This window comes from Trachemys scripta, chromosome 9, assembly GCF_013100865.1.
Source record: "Trachemys scripta elegans isolate TJP31775 chromosome 9, CAS_Tse_1.0, whole genome shotgun sequence".
NCBI classification, from domain to species: Eukaryota; Metazoa; Chordata; order Testudines; family Emydidae; genus Trachemys; species Trachemys scripta.
In genome coordinates, this window is record NC_048306.1 from 77196815 (window position 1) to 77213966 (window position 17152).

The 17152-nt window shown below is 42.2% G+C and overlaps 1 protein-coding gene across 2 annotated transcripts; it reads right to left on the reverse strand.

Annotated features, from left to right (window-relative positions):
• Nucleotides 1-305: 305 nt before the first annotated feature.
• Nucleotides 306-16093, reverse strand: SIAH2 (siah E3 ubiquitin protein ligase 2). 2 transcript variants are annotated; one of them, XR_004647035.1, is made up of 3 exons: nucleotides 14996-15115; nucleotides 9236-9522; nucleotides 1318-1397 (listed from the first exon to the last, which is right to left on the reverse strand). XR_004647035.1 is itself a non-coding variant. In XM_034780917.1 (2 exons), the coding sequence occupies exons 1-2, from the start codon at nucleotides 15398-15400 to the stop codon at nucleotides 840-842; spliced, it is 963 nt and encodes a 320-aa protein (XP_034636808.1). In that variant the 5' UTR covers nucleotides 15401-16093; the 3' UTR covers nucleotides 306-839. The 2 variants fall into 2 exon arrangements, 1 of the variants encoding a protein (XP_034636808.1); XM_034780917.1 differs by lacking the exon at nucleotides 9236-9522 and having other exon boundaries at nucleotides 306-1397; nucleotides 14996-16093.
• Nucleotides 16094-17152: the final 1059 nt, after the last annotated feature.

Here is a 17152-nt window from a genome sequence, read left to right on the forward strand (position 1 = left end):
AGTCTCTGACAATATCAATAATCAAGTATGTCTCCAGGGGAAGCCATATGTAAACAACCTGAATGCACCGCTACATGATCAACTTCTAGCTGTTTGAGAACTATTAGATATGCGCCTCTTGCTTTATTAGCACCTGATCCAGGGCCCTTGTAAAATGTTCCAGACATACTCAACTTTAAACAAAGTGAATGGGAGCAGAAGATGCTCAACGCTTTGCAGGATCAGGCCTGGTTCATTTTTAAAGAAACAGCAAATGAGCCAATATAACTGTTTTTTTTTTTCTTTTCTTTCCTTATTTTTTTTTTAAATAAAGAAGAGGGAATCAGAGCAGCAAGGGAACCTATACCAAAGTACCTTTTGTTCCTCTCTGAGTCACAATAACCTCTCATGGGTACCACACTTGAAGCTATTTGTTTATTCTCTTTTTAAAAGCCCAACAGGGGAGTAAGTCAAGAGGTGCCTGTTTTCCCCTTGGATAACTCCTCTTAAGGGAAGCTTTGGGTGCACTTCAAAGAGAAAAATAGACCCTCAAGTCTATTAAAGACATATGTCTAATGGAAGCTCTGTTGTTTTTAAAAAGTGGTAAAAAATCTTCAAAAAGCATCCAAGAATTCTAAAAAAACCCTTTTCCTGTTTGGATTATTGACAGGACACTCACTCATCTTGTCTGGTTAGCCATGACTTAAAACCCAAAGAGAAAGTTGTTACAAAATGTTGGCTAATTAGGAATCCTAAGAGATATATATGAAGACATAGTTGAAGATCATTTTAAAAAACCCTTAAGAATGTAAAGCACTATGCCCAGACAACCCTCGGTTTCACTTACGACACGGATATAATCACGGACAACACGTAGAAATAGTCACATTGATGCCAAGATTTCCATTGTCTGCAAAAAGATGTGCTATAGCTGTATCGAAAACTAGACAGTCGCTGTTCATGATGGCAGCAGCCACCCCATCGTGAATAGAGCGGGGCGTTGCCTCCCAAGTCAGCCTGCGCCGGTTACCATTCAGCTCTAGTCGGTATGCAAAGTTCTCTGCTTGTTTGCGAGTGCCAATGAGCAACACAATAGCAAAAAACTGCTGGTGACCCTCGTACTTCTCCTGTTTCTCCAACACCAGCATGAAATGGTGACCAAAGCAAGACTGCATCATGACCCAGTCGACAGCTCCTGGCAGGTTAATGTCCGTGGCGAGAAAGACTATGTCTTCTCCCTGAAGGGTGGTAATGCTTTTGTGGGCGTGCATGAGGTGGGACATCACGGCTTCCAAAGAGCCCTGCCATTTACAGGAGGCACCAGGACATGGACAGGAGTAGGGACGGTATTCACAGATGTCTTCATGCTCTGGCTTTTCTGTATGGTGGAGTGTCAGGGAACAGCCTGTAGTGGCGTACTGGAAGGAGACAAAACACAGGCCATCAAGATATACATCCAGATTTAATGTTCTAAAGCTCCCAGCTGTGAACTGCAAAATGCAGAAATCAGTAAGAGCCCTCATTTCATTCTAAATTTTACATTATATATTTTTAAGTGCTCTGGATTCAGAGCTGAGCTTTATTTTACTCCCAAATCGATTCCTGCTTCATATGCTTCTAAATGGGAATTACAAGCCCTTAGATAAACACCAATATTCTATTAGAACACACTCTTAGGAAGTGCAGCATTACTAGAATTTGTGTCCCATTCAACGAAAGATTTTATTTTAATTTAAATGTTTGCAGTCTCACTCAGAGTGAAACTGACTATTTCCACCATACAAGTAAGGTGAAAGCCTAATAAGTGAGATTTTTGTTTAAAACTCTCTGTTTTAATAGTCCCTGAGCCACACAAGTAAGGACATGTATTTATTTGTTTTAAACCAGAAAGTGCACCTTTACATTCTTATAGCAAATTCAACATTCCTTAAACAAAGCACATATTTCTTCACCCTTACACAGCAACAGTCCCTTAATGGGAAAACTTTTCCCTTTCAGCCAAGAACCTGAATATCACCATTGTCACAGCTGTGAGACAAGCCAGAGCACTTTCTACACTGACAGCTATAAGCCCTCCACAATATGTATATCTATAATTCAAAAGAAAATGGATTAAGCAAGAGTTTTCACTCTCCACCTGGCTAATTAATATGTCTCAGACAGGAGCATAACAGGGGAGGCAAACTTCCTTTCTCAACCTCATCCCTTATCTTTTTCATGCACTGATTTATTTACAATCATTTTATTCCCAGTCTCTATTTAGGGACCAGCCCATAAAACAACCACTACCAAATAATCTGAGTCATTTTGCTGGGATACACAATGTTATATATTAAGTTTATATGCAACACAGGAAATGTCAGGTGACCTTTTTCATAGCAACCAGTACTTGGCCCTTGTGTAAAGGCCTCATGAAAAGTGCATCTTGGAGTTTCCTGACTTTGTATCATCAAGTGTTTCCACTGATGTGCTGTGTGGTGGTTTTTGTGTGTGTGTGGAGGGGGAATGGTTACACTTTCTTCAGAAGGAAGAGAAAATATATACTTGGCTGTGCAATCAGAACTCTAGAAATCATACATTCAAAGACACATGGTAAGAGGAACTTCACATAAGGAATAGAAATAGCTGATCAGGGAAGATTCACAATGAACAAGGTTAATGCTGACCTGCAAAAGTTTGTTTTGTTTTTTAAATTGGGTTTGCACCCTTTGTTTATACGTTATACAAAGAAGGCCCCAAAGGGTATTTTTATTTATTAGCAGTATCAGGAATGTCAAGATTTGATGGAGGACCTTAGATGTTTATTACAAGATCTTACATGCTAACAGGACAGGTGAGTTGAATCTTTAACACAATACCCTTTATCCAAAATGTTTCCTAATCATTGGAGTTAAGAGGTGATACCAAAATAAAGCACAAAAAAAACCAAACCAAAACAAAAAAACGGTCTCTTTCCCAAGGAATGGGACCTAGGACTAAACTACCAGCTTTAGGTGTAAGAATGGCAAACTCAGTGATCTAGAAGCTGAATTAAATACCAAATACAAAAATACCAACAAGTCTGGAGAGAGTTTCCGGTGATATAAACAAGTAAAAAAGGGGTTGTTTCTTAATAATTATCTGACCAATTTTTAAAAAATCAAGGTTAAATGCAATTTTCCCAAATGTTTATTTTTTAAACAGCTATTTCTCAGTCAGAACAAGCAAAAGGAATTTCAGTTCCGAGGGTTAAATGCCTGAGAAACAAGGGCTTAGATTCAATGTCATCTCAGGTTTCAGAGTAGCAGCCATGTTAGTCTGTATCCGCAAAAAGAAGAACAAGAGTACTTGTGGCACCTTAGAGACTAACAAATTTATTAGAGCATAAGCTTTCGTGGACTACAGCATCCGAAGAAGTGGGCTGCAGTCCACGAAAGCTTATGCTCTAATAAATTTGTTAGTCTCTAAGGTGCCACAAGTACTAATGTCATCTCAGTTATTATACCTATCATGCTGCATGTATAATGGAAGAACACCAGAGCACAGACTTCTGTTTCAGATGTCACTAAAGAGTTAATGAAGCTCTGCATTTACTGTATCCGCCCCTCCCCCCACTGTTTAATCCTCTGCTAAGAGATTTGTTTAGGTGTGCCCAGTGAGCAGACAAGCCATGAGTTCTGCACCACCACAATGACAGCAGAAAGAAGGGGTCCTTGCGTCAAAGGGCACAGCCACAATTGAGGCCAAATGCTGCAATTTGTCAGGATTGCTGCACTGCTGTTTGCACACGCATGCATACAACAGCAGATTGTTCCAGACACACAGTGATAGGTGCAGGCAGACATGAAACAAGTCAGTCTTTAGCCTAAGCATTCTTCCCAGGAAAAGATTTTAACCTGATTGCGGCTCATGGTGCAAATAAGTCTTTATGATAGTGACACACTTGTTTGGAAGTTAAAACAAAACAGAATGCAAGAGAGAACTAAAGTTCAGTTATATTTGTGCTCATGGCACAGAAAAGGCAGTATTTTAGAGAAAGACCAGTGAAGGGGCAGTGGTTTTGTTAGAAGAACCATCGCTGTAAGTACTTTACATTTCTTTTAAAAAACATAGCCTATCACTTACCATGTTTTTTTAAAAACCAACTTTGAACAGCCCCCAACCACTGTGCTTTGTTGCTGGAAAGCTGCTCTCGTGGCATAACACTCTTACTTGTCATTTAAGGACAGTCCCCCAAAGGGTTAAATAGGAGTTTCCTGATGAATGTTCGTATTTGAAAAGTGTGAGCTCTGGTGATGTGGATAAGCCTTGCCCAAAATTATATGGTATGTGAGAGTGCTGCTTTAGCTTCTGACCTCATCCCTGCCACGTGAAGCATTCAGTTAAATATAGATTTTGATGCCCAACCCACAATGATATTTTTCTCACCGTAGGTGAGTAAAGCCTGTTAAATAGGGTGTCACAGCCCTGAATCCCAAAAGTCTCTTGTATACTCCAGTACCTTCCATTTGTTAGCAGGCTTCTTAGGTTAGAAGCATTTAGCTCTACAGTACCCTTGGCAAATCTCCGCTTCTCTAGCAAAGCTGCATTTTCTGCTACTGTTAAACTAGGCAGCCGCCAAACAATTTTATGTAAAACCGAGCGAGTAACTTCATTCAGAATGATCAATGTCGATTCAGCCCAGTGCAAACAATGCAGAGGGGTGCCACTATAGGAGGGAAGTCTACACATTAAAAAACAAAACATGAGAACAATAAAATATCAGAAGGGTAAATACTAGGAAAATAAACATCCTTCAGGAAAAGATAGAGAATGAAAGCGGAATTGGATCTATTAATAAAAATGTCAAAACATCATCTACTTCTTTCACAGCCTTGTGTCCTGCAAGCCTTAAAAGAACCTGTTGTGCCTTACAATTAGAAAGTATAATCTGATGTTAGACTCTTGGGCAAATGTAATAAGTAATTCAAATCAGAATCATGAAGCGTAAGGGCAGAAGAGACCACCAAGTCATCTATATCATAGGCCACCAACACCACCCCGTACTCAACAACTGAAATTAGACCTAAGTATTACAGCCCACAGGACACTAAAGTACTATGCACCACAGTGAGAAAATAGAAGGGACTGACATGTACTATTGCCTGAGATGCCTACAATGGCAGTAAAATGATTGAGATAATCCTGGCAAGTGCCCCATACCCACATGCTGCAGAGGAAGGCAAACCTCCCCCTCCCCATCCCCATCACTGCCAATCTGACCTGGTGGAAATTCCTGTCTGACCTCACCCACATATGCCTATCAGTTAGACCCTGAGCATGTGAGCAAGAACCAGCCAACCATGCACGTGAGAGTGAGAGAATGCTTGTTTTACCTTTCTAGCTTTGAAAGATTTAAAATAAGGTTTGAAGTCATGGGACACAGAATCAGTGCTAGATCACCAGGTAGAGAGTAAATAATATACATCACATAAATATGAAATGCCAAACAGCTGGCATATTTACCTGACTAGGAAAGCTGTCATTCTACCTCCCTATGTGATGTGTTATTTGGGTATGGACAATTAAAATTAAGGGTCGCATATTTGTCTACCAATGAAAGATTATTTTTTCTATGTATGTTAACAGTCAGACTTAGTTTGCCTTGTTTATGTAAACTTCTGATAAAGTTGCGAGGTAACCATGAAGCACAGAGGGAAATTCAAATTTTTTCTCCAGTCAAAAGTTAATTACACAATACTGTGAGTTTATCAGGTTTTATTGTAATGAGTACACTTGTCTTTAGAGGGCTTAGAAGCATCTGATTATCTGGTGGTAGAATTAGCTGGAAGGCAACATCTGCAACTGGCATATTTCTTGAAACAACATCTCTATGTCTAATGGACTTGTGGTCTAAATTCATAAAGTGCCAAGCACCACCATTCCCAGTGATGTTGGGAAATGTGGGTTTAAAATCCCTGAAAAAAAAAAATCAAGCCACTTATATTCCAGGAGTCTCAGGGAAGTATGCAATAATGAAAAATACAGAAATCTATTTCCTTCCTAATTTGCAAAATGTATTCTTAAATCAAATTACTCATATTGCTAAGAACCCATTCATGTGGCAATGGGGGGAAAATCCTAAAATGTTTTCAAATATATATATTCGTATTAAATGTAACTGGGCCCATTCCATGTAGTTGCCCATTAGCAAGTTTGCTACAAATGTATACAAGACATTCCCTCCAGTGGAGTCCTCAAAGCTAATACAAGGGGACCAAGTTTGTGGCTGTATAAATCTGAAGCAAATTCTATCATAAACTAAAACAGAAGCAGGGAGTAGCGTGAGTTTTAACACACTCAGGAGTGCAGGGTTGTGTCATTTCTGTGGCCACAGCAATGATCACTCAGGCATGAATGAATGGTTCTGTTTGGGAAGTACTATGAAAGGTAATGCTCAAATATTGTAGAAGACACAAATATTGGTTGATGTGTAATTATATGAAGTCACTGCGGTTTTATAGCTCAAAGTAAACAGCAGCATTTCAAACTCTAATTATTTCACTGCAAATTTTTGAATAAAGAGTTCATCTAAAAAAGCACATTGCACTGCTCAGTTAGCGAGGCCACATTGCCAAGTTTCAGCTTCCTAAGCAACTGAACTACTGCAATCTCACACAAGTACTGTGTAATTAATTAGATTTTAATAGCCATTCACACAGCTGTGAGTTCACAAGGTTTATTTTCTCCAGTCTACAGCATCATTACAAAGTCACCTGAGACCACAAGAGAAGCTAACGCCATATAAAAAAAAGCCTCGCTGACTAACCAGCACTTTTCTCCAACTAACCATTTCAATTCCATATTTATTTAAAAGAGGAAAGATAGCAAGAGGATATTTTAGTATGTCTTTAACGAGGATTTGGAGTCAGAGGATGATGTGCTTTTCAAGTTGTGAAAAGCGTGCCTAGAGCATTCTGTAAGTATTTTAAAATTTCAGTGACTTAACACTAAGTCCTGTAAGACTTACTTCTTTCATAATGTCCATAAGAAGCAAGTAGATAATTATATAATGTTATATATATTTTCAAAAAGCCTTTGTAACCCATCCGGATGGGCACATAACTAAGGCCATAACTAAGAAACCACATGACCCTATTCCTATAAACCTTGCTGTTTTCTCTATTGTACACTTTGGGGCACTGCAAAAACAATAAATAGATGCTTTCTAAGCATGGAAGACAAATGCCAGTGGAAAACACTCCGGTTAATTTCACTTTGTTGCTGTTTGGGAGACCTATGTGCAGCAGCACAGAAATTACTCATGGTAAAGAAAGAAACCCCCTCTCCCACATAAAGAGAGGTTGAGAGAGGAGTCGAAAGTAAGAGAGATTCTTACTATTTCCGCCCCTTTTCTATCAGTGAGAGGCAGAAAGCTCCTTCGATTTTCCAACAGCTAGTAGGAAGTAGGATTTCCAATTTAGCAGATTCCTACCAGCCAGAGGCTGGGACGAAGGATGGAGCTCCTACGCAAAGAGCAGAAACATCAGCCTGGGAAAACCCCAGCACTCTCCCCATTATCCAACAGTTAGGGAAGATAGAGAAGTAGTTACTTGCTACTCCATCTTTTGTATCCACCTCTGGCATGCTCTTCAGACCCTGTACTAACTGGTGCATATATATATGGCAATGACCCAATTCTATGTTTCCTGCAGGCCTCCTGCAGGAGATTTGGATGCATAAAGAAATGCAGAATCAGGTCCCAGCCTATTTCCCACAGGCAACTGAACTATCAGCTTTAACAGCGTTCAGTCACTCAGACTACATTTGAACTCATAAGCCAGAGATGAAAAGCTCCAAATCCCATCACCAAGTAAGTCTCTGACCTATCCAGTCCCCATGCCTTTTTTCCCCTCAATTATTTCATCTTCCAATCTAAGCTACATTCCTTCCCTTTTCCCAGTCAGTGTCAATGGTATCAGAGCAGCCCTGCAGGTCAGAACATACCAAGCAAGATAAGTTAATTGCAAAGGTAATATTGGGAAGAATTTTGGAAAAATGGTTTCCTCAACTGCAACAGAAGTAAATGCAAAATGCAAAGTTAAGCTTTGTAATTAACTTTGTGCTATCTACACATCCATATATGTTTCAAGCAAGGATTGAACACTTTACAGAATATGTAGACTCAAATCACTATAGCTAGCATCCTTCCCAAATTTATACTGACACAGCACTTAAACTATTAGGTTGAAACTTCCTGTGAATTGAATTGCCTTGCATCTGCACTGAAGATCAACAGTGGATCTGCTGGGACTCATTGCCCAGAAATAGACCAAAGTGAAAGTCAGAGACAATTCTAGAGAAGAGGGGAAGGATATAAGTGCCCAACAGAGAGTAAGATGATTTCTGCTTGTTTCCTTCCACTCCTTATTTTATATTGTCTCTGTCTCACAATTAGTAGTAGTTTGCAGGAAAGTATTTTTTTTCAATTAAACTATTAAAGTCCATATACTTAATGTTTCCAGTTACCCTATCCAAAGCAAGATAACTGAGCTGCAAAACGGAGTGGGGTGGGGAAGGGCATGTGTGTATATTTTCTTGCTTCTTTACGATGTTTAAAGAAGGTGCAAAAAAAAAAAAAAAATTCTGCTTGGTTTTATTTACATTAGTCAGTCAGGGTTTGTCTCTGCTGAGAGCTTCTGGCCAACTGGAGAACTGATAGGTTAATAACAGATATACCAAAGAGGAGAAACTTGACTCAAAGAGATGAGGTGCTTTTTATTCAGACTGTTTAAATCTTGTTAGGTTTTATTGGTTACACCTTTTTATTTAAAGAACAGGAGAGAAAAGAACTTGGTTAAGGAATCAACAAGCCCATCTTTTGTTTTATCCTGTAAAGTGAACTGGTTAAATGTATTTGCTTTGCTAAAAATATCACTATAAAATAGAGAAAATGGCTTGATTAAAGGAAAGCCTGAGTAGAGGGAGCTGTTTTCATCAAGATTTGTAATTGCTTATCAGTATTTCCTACCACTAGCAGTGAGGCTAGGAGACATGTAAATGTTTTTGAAATTGGGGGTGGGGATGGGGGGAAATCATACTTTCAGTTAAGGTCTCAGAAAGCTTTCTGTGCCCATTTCCGAGTCATCCAAGATGCTCTCCAACAACAAAAGACAAGCCTTGACATTTCCAGTATTTAACACCAACATTCACGCACCCCTTTCAGGCCTCCTTTAATCATCATAAAGCAGCAATAAATAAATTAGATACAATAATAATAATAAAGCATAAGTCCAACCTGGCAATGGCTACTGTCAGACAGGTTTTCAACCTAGATGGGGACCTCTAGTCAGTTTCAATACAACATGAACTGTAATATTGTGATCAGAATAGTTGCTTTGGGGGTGATGCACTGATTTCGTTAAGGGCAACTAGGAAATACTGTCATGGAAGATTAAGACAGGACACTTTAAAAAAAATGAAAACTAGGCAAGCAAGCATATCTGAAAAGAATGCATGGAATGTTTTGTTCTTTTTAGGCCAAGAATGCATCACAGCGAGGCATCTGACTCTCTGAACTTCTTCCTATATTGGATTTAAAAAGAAAAGCTGTGTTTTAGTTCTACAGTCCATGTTATTACAATTATGAGATTAATTCTCATTTGAAAACTGAACAGAGAGAAACAAACTCCTAAGTTCTTAAAAACTCAATAAAACATCTAAACTCATCATCCCACCTTGTCCTGTCATCTAGTTCACAAGCTAAATAGGTGTCCCAACCAATGACTGACTGTCACTGAACTTGAAATGCTGCAGTAAGTGGCACTGATGATTCATTCAGGAGGTGTCATTCTTCCCTCTGAGTCAGTAATGAATCTTGTAGATTGTTATGGGGCACTATACAGCTATGGACTGGCTTTCAGAGGTTATACAGATTAATGACCATAAATATCCCATGGCACCCTTCATCAGAGCACCGATCTTAACAAGTGTTCTGTTCAACCTGGGTCATTATGTTCGGCCTGCTTCTGTTATCAAGCATTCTCTCTCACGTCTTCTTATCAAGTTACCTTCAACAGCGAAGAGAATCAACACCATTCGGTGTCACAACCACTATTGGCTTCAGCCTTTTTTGTATTGTTGTGAGGCTTAGCTGTCTGTCAGGTACTTTGAAAGTGTAAAGGGTTAAAGGATCTCTAGCTAAACGTTTAAGAATAATTGAATTAGAATTGCATCTCCAAAACCTATATTGGAAAAGATATGTACTTCAGCACAGTTCACTAAGTTAAAAAAAAAAAAGTTTAAAAATGCAGTAAGATTTGAATATTTAATCTGCCTACATGAAAAACTGTGAAGTTCCGAATTAATCTAAAGATGTCAACTATAATTAGTGAAAGGACAGCTTGTTCATCCCCTCTCCCCTTCCCGCCCCTTCCCCCCCACTCTCTCTCAAGGACTGCAGAAAATTGGCTGAGAAGATGTGACTGATGCCCCATTCCCATGGTTAAACAGTTCTTTTAAAAACAGAATTAAGATACCTCGGAAAACACTTCTAACTTCATAACTGTAGGATGACTGTGCCAAATATTAAGAACGAGAGACACATTCTGCATCCAATTTACTGCAAACTAGAATGATAATAATCAATATTTTAAAAAAAATTCAGTGAAATGCGTTTAATGCTGGTGATGGATGACGCTCCACACTGCTGAAGCATGTAGCTTGCTTATCGAGTGTCAGGTAAGTGCTCTCTTCTTAGTACAGTGCGTGTTCTGTTTGCAAAGCTTTAAAAATATGAACTGGAGACTTAGCAGAGCCGTACATACACTGTACTACAAAGGGCATTTACCAGCAGTGGAGTTCCACTGTGAGAATTATGTCACCTCCTTGGTGTACACTGGGGTATTGCATGGAGCAGCAGTCAGAGACCCACAACTTCAGGAGGCCTTGAAAGAAAGAAAAGCTCACAGTAAATATTATTTAAATTGAAAACCAACAAAGCATCTACCTCTACAAACTGCCAAAACAAACCTGCCATTGTTTGTTTTTGATTAATCTCAGAAAAATCCTGGAAATTCTCCCGTAACTGCAAACCATCATGTCTCTGGGTGTTGCTAGCAATGGAATTTAATGTAAATTCACTTATACTATAGTTCAATTAAGTGCTGATTATCATACCTCTTGCGCATCAATCTCCCCTTGGCAATTTAAAATCATTCTTTAAGGAAATCCAACAATAGTAATGTTTATTACAACTTTAGATTTCCAAAAAATGCAGTTGGCTGAGACAGTCACACAATCAAATACTCATGCATTCATTCTTGCTTCATTCATGGATTCATAGGGTCTGTCTGGTCTTTGCTCTCTAGCCTATGACCAGTCCCTTGGGAGTGACTCTTAAGCATACCAAATCCCCCGGGGTCACACAGTTCCACAGAGACAGGCCCTGGTCTCCAAGACTGAGTATTTGTCTCTCTCTGTCGCTCCCTTTAACGAATCTAGTCAAGCCAGACTCCTGCAGGAGGCTTGTACCCTATGGGCGGAATGGTCTCAGTGAGCATTTGCTGTGATATGGGCACCCATTTCTAAACAAGGTAACAATTTATTAGTCACTTGACACACAGAACCTGAACGTGCTTGGGCTAGCAAAGAGAGAGAAAAGTTCTGTCAATTCTGGTCAAACAAGTGCTATGAGAAAGCCAAGCTCTAATCTAATGGATTCCATCTCAGGGTACAACTACACTTACCGGAGGGTCCGGCGGCAGGCAATTGATGTTCTGGGATCGATTTATCGAGTCTGGTTTAGACGCGATAAATCGATCCCGGATCGATCCCGGAGCTCGGCGAGAGGAGTACGCGGCATCGACAGGGGAGCCTCCCTGCCGCGTCTAGACTCGCGGTAAGTTCGGACTAAGGTACTTCGAATTCAGCTACGTTATTAACATAGCTGAATTTGCGTACCTTAGTCCGAAGTGGGGGCTTAGTGGGGACCAGGCCTCAGGCTCTCTCTCTCTTTGTTCACCCAGGTGAGAGCAGCCAGCCTCTTGCAGAAGCCAATCCTTTAACTCCTGCCTGTCCCAGATCAGTTCTTTGTTCTCAAGCTGGGGTCTCCGCTCAGCTTCCCTGCTGAGAGGTGGGGAGAAAACCACCTTCCTCTTGGTCATTGTTTCCTAGGTGTCAATGTTCCAGCCCCTGAGGCTTTCCATTGTCTCTTTTGGACTCTGCATTAATAGAGGTTGCTTTTAGCAGGTTCCAACCAGTTCCTCAACAACTCTATTCATTGCAGCCCAGACAGAGAGGTAACACCCACACCTCATGTCCTGTGTGCTGCTCCCAAGAGCTGACTTAACTCTTTTTCCTCCTCTGGGTAGCAATGCAAAGTACACATGTGTTTCATAAAAATATTACAGAAAATCCCAACTTCCTCACAGCTTCTCTAGCTGGTTAATAGCTTTTTGGAATTGACTGGCAAGACACTGGCCAAGAGAAGGGTCTGACCTGGCCTGAAAGACTTCTCAGCACAAGGCAACTTTTATGCTGTAACAGCTAATGTTCTGGCGATATCCCCTCAATGTTCCCAACCAGGATTTAAGAACACCCTAACAGAGCGTGATCATAGAATCCACCTCAGATTTTACACTGAGACCAGTGCATAGGTGGAACAGGAATTAGTGACTTTCCACCCAGCATTGACTTAACTCCTCTAGTGAAAGAAAACATCATCAGTAACACTTATTTATGTACCTTGCTATCAAGTCCCAGATCCTTGTCTAAAAGAGCTCTCACTTTTTTGAAGGGTGGGTGGGATACTTTAGATTGGACATATTATGCATTAGAATTTGAGCACAATGAGTAAGAATTCTAGGTAAGAATAAAATGTTTTAAAAAACAGATGATGACAGACACTAGGAACTGGGGTAAATATCACTTCTGGAGTACTGCTGTTGGCTGGTAGTGTCATGTGACCCTGCAAACTAAAACTACAGAACCTTAAATAGTGGCAGGGCATGAGAAAAAAAAATACTTACAAAGGAATATGTAAAACAAACTGGAGTTTTAAGGACAAGCCTCAATTTGGAAAATCGGAGTGAACAAAAATACTCTTAGCTGTAGACCACAGGACATACAAGGTGGTGGAAAATGAACAGCCATTATGACCTGCTGTCACTTTTTCCAACCAGAAGGAAAATTCACTATAAGCATCAACTGCAGTCAAGCCTCTAGATTAACACAATGGAGTAAAACAATCTATTCCTTTTGTAATATTTCCTATTGCCCCAGTTCTTCACGTAGATGTGATAATATGAACTCCTGAGCTTGCGTGCAGCCTAACGGCAGGATCTGGGGTTGTTTGTAAAAATCAAAGTTCTGCTAGGTGTAGCAAGAATCTATATCGTATGCCTTGTGTGCTTATTTCCATAAGGAAATATTTTAAGATATATTTCACACAATCTACTTTCAATGAACAGCCACATCAAAGAAAATCAAAGCTCTTAAATTCAAATGAAACTTCTCTAAATAAATCTCTACCCCGATAGAACGCTGTCCTCGGGAGCCAAAAAGTCTTACCGCGTTATAGGTGAAACTGCGTTATATCGAACTTGCTTTGATCCTCCGGAGTGCACAGCCCCGCCCCTCCAGAGCGCTGCTTTACCGCGTTATATCCGAATTCATGTTATATCGGGTCGCGTTATATCGGGGTAGGTGTATCCTTTGGGGCTTATTGTGCTTGGAGGAGTGATCAACACTTTATTTAAAAGGGCACTGTCAATTTGAAATCTAATCAATTATAGAAGTGAGTGAACAGTAGTCTCAGGTACTACATCTGTCCCTGATTCCCTTGGTCTATCTATCAAATTACCTATTTTTTAAAATATATTTTTCTGTCCCTTGTTACTGTAAGAGAGACCCACACAAACTACAGAGGACCATGCCCAGGGAAAGATGTGAAACTGATTAAATACCAAAGTGCTGTCTATAGGCATAAAGTAAGCAAACTGAAAATGAGAGGACAGATTTTTTTCTCTCTGTTCTCTTGGAATTATAATAGTGTTCTAAACAAAAAGGTAAAATGTATTCAGTGATCATGACTTTTAAAATATATTGTGTCCCTCTTAGTCACCAAATTAAATCACAGGCCTACTTACATAAACCTTAACCCCCTACTTCTTTCCAGTGATTTAATTAGAGATGGGCATTTGTCCAACAAAAGAAGCAGTATCTTGCATGAAGAATATGCAGTAGGATGGTCTAAACCCTCTGCAATGTGAAAGAGGTCTCTGCAAGAATCGAAGTGTGTGAGATATTACTTTTAAAAATTAGATGCTTATGTAATTTTTCATAGTTGATTGTTTAAGCCTTAATGGTGTAGTTACGCATAATGCCACTGTGTAGCAGCTGGGCTATCAAACAGGATTAAGGCAAGGCAGCAGCACTAATTTGTAAACAGGTATGTAGAAGAGCCACGCTGTCGGTATCTTTAAGACAAAGAACAATAGGATATATATTCTCTGTACTCTTATTGCTCATGTTCCCCCCACCCTTCTCCTGCAAGGAACTGTGCTCCTAGCACGAAGCCATATGTCTATTGACAGAGCTGGGAGTGGAAGCCCCCCTGTGTTTCTGCTGGAATGGGGTGATAGGCTATTACTGGGGTTTCTCGGGCTCATACTGATGTGGGGAGCTTCTCCTGCTTCTGCTGGGAAAGGGGGCAGGGATTTGTTTAATAGCCATATAAATAACTAGGACAGGAGCCTCCCTCTGGTATGGCGAGGAGGTGCAGAATGTTCCTGTTGACTGGAATCTGGAAAGGAGAAGCGAAACTTTCACGATCTCGCCTCTCCGAAAAATTCTGTGACATCTCGGGAGTTGAGAGGGCAGGTCCCCTAAGGGCTCCCTACTGCCAGCTCTTGGAGGAGCCTTTGCTTTGTCGCGCTACAGAAGTGACAGCAGCATTCCGGTCCGGGGATGAAGAGAGGCGTAAGGAGTTTAGCTCCATCCGGTCACCCCTGGGACCATGTCGGCCAGAGCAGGAAAGGGGCTTGGAGGATGCTCTTACCTTACAGGGGAAGAGGACAGCCGAGGCCACTTTCTCCATGGCCAGGTTCCTGATGCTTGGGGTCAGGGATCCCCGGCACGTGGGGCAGCAGCTCAGTTTCTGCCGGCATTGATTGCATACCAGATGCCCGGCCTGGCACTGCAGGATCGGGGGCAGCACATAGTCGAAGCAGACGGGGCACTCGAACAGCGAGGTCAGCTCGTGGTGCTGAGGCGAGACCGGCCCGCCGCCGCCGCCTCCTCCCGGGCCTGAGATCACGGCGGCCGCGGCGGGTAGCGCGGAGGAGCCGGGGCCGGCAGCCGAGATGGTGGCGGCGGCAGTGGGGGCAGCAGCGGGGGACGGGGCGTGCTGCTGCTTGCCGCAGGGTTTGTTAGCACTGGGTCCGGCGGAGGACGGGCGGCTCATCGCGGTCCGAACCAACCATCGAACTGCGGGCACCTGGGTGGCCACTCACCGAAACCCGGCGGGACCCGCGCAACAAACCGGCTCCGGGGCCGTTCTCGGGAGCGGGCCGCCGCCACCAGCCGATTGGACGCCGCGGACGTTCCAAAGTGTATCAGCGTTCCAGAGAGATGTCCCAGAGTTCCGAGGGGAGCTTCGGCCACCAGCCCGAGAGGGGCCCCGCCAACCGCCGAGCGCGCCACGCGCGGGTCTTCAGCTCAGCGTCTGCAACATTGATCTGACGCAAGCGAGAGAGGCAGGAAGAGGGTGTAGCGCCGAAGCCTGCTCCCCGGCGGGTTCTGCTCCCAGTGCCTGGCTCTTACTGAGCATGCCCCAGCCGCCCAGGCTGCAGTGCTCTCGGATCAGCCCGGCGAGGCGGCGAAGGAAGAGGAGACACGGGGGTGGGCGAGGAAATGGGGTAGGAGTTGCACGAGCAGAAGAGGAAGGCATTTGCTAACACTCCACCGGGGGAGGCAGGCCCACACTGGTGTGTCTGACGTGTAGGAGCCCCCTTCCACCGCCCGGGGGTGGTGGGGTGAGGGCCGCCTCTGCCTGTCTCCATGGGACTGCGTGGCTGCTAATATGGCTGGCGCAATCCAGTGGGGGAAACGGCACAGAAAGCACCGAGTTTTCACCAAGGGAGCTGTGCTCTATTATGCATCCATCACTATAGCACTTTGCAGGAATAAAGGGTGGTGGAGGGGCTGCCACGCGGGTGATGTTCATGGGTAGGGTGACTAATTGCGATACACGGTGGCAGGCGGAGCTAGTGTTTTTGCACCGCACGGTTATGGTAGTTAATCTAAAAATGTCCTGTGGCTGTGAGAGTAAGGCTACACCAAGGCTCCTGCTGCATAAGGGCTTCTTTGTGACGAGTCTCCGTCTCTTCGGAATTTCGTGCATGCTGTGGGATGCATTTAGTCCAACAGCATATTTTTTTAATGCTGTCACCCACCCATGTCTTGCGTTGAAACATGTATGTTGCTGATTTGACACACGTGTACTATGTGCGTGAGAGAGAGACTGATCCTGATAAGGAGCGCACGTTGTGGGAGATCTAATTCATTTTTAGGTGAAATGTGGTTGCAGTTCAACAGATCCACTCATGTGTGACTCATCAACTAGAGGCTTGATGTAAAAGCCACGTCTTACTGCTTTGCTGGAGTGCACACTGCATACGTAGGTGGGGGGCGGAGGCTAATGTTTCCCATGCATTCCCTTCGCTCGTAGATGACGACTGTGTGTGTGTGGGATGTGGCTTTAGACACAACAAATCCTGCATCTTGACAAGGGCGGGGGTTAGACTGGATGACCCTTGCAGTCCCTTCTAACCTATAGTTCTATGATTCTGGGTCTGCTGGAAGTGTGTGTGTGTATGAGAGAGAGAGAGTGAGAGGGCAAATAGAGTAAAGGCATCCTCCTGCATAATGAATTATTGGTGCTATGCACCCTGGCACATTTAACACACTTAAAATTTAAGTTAATCTCAAATCATGTTACACAAGTCTTTTATGAATAGCAGTCACACCATATATTCTAAGTTTACATGAACACATGACATAATCACTTCAAAATTTCCTTTGGCAGATTTTAAGATAATGTAAAATTCAGAGTGCTTTTTCAATATTTTCTGCAGTTAACATCGAGGATGTGAAAGTTAGAAAGCCTTGTTTTGCAAACACTAACATATATACATAATTTTGATACTAATCACTT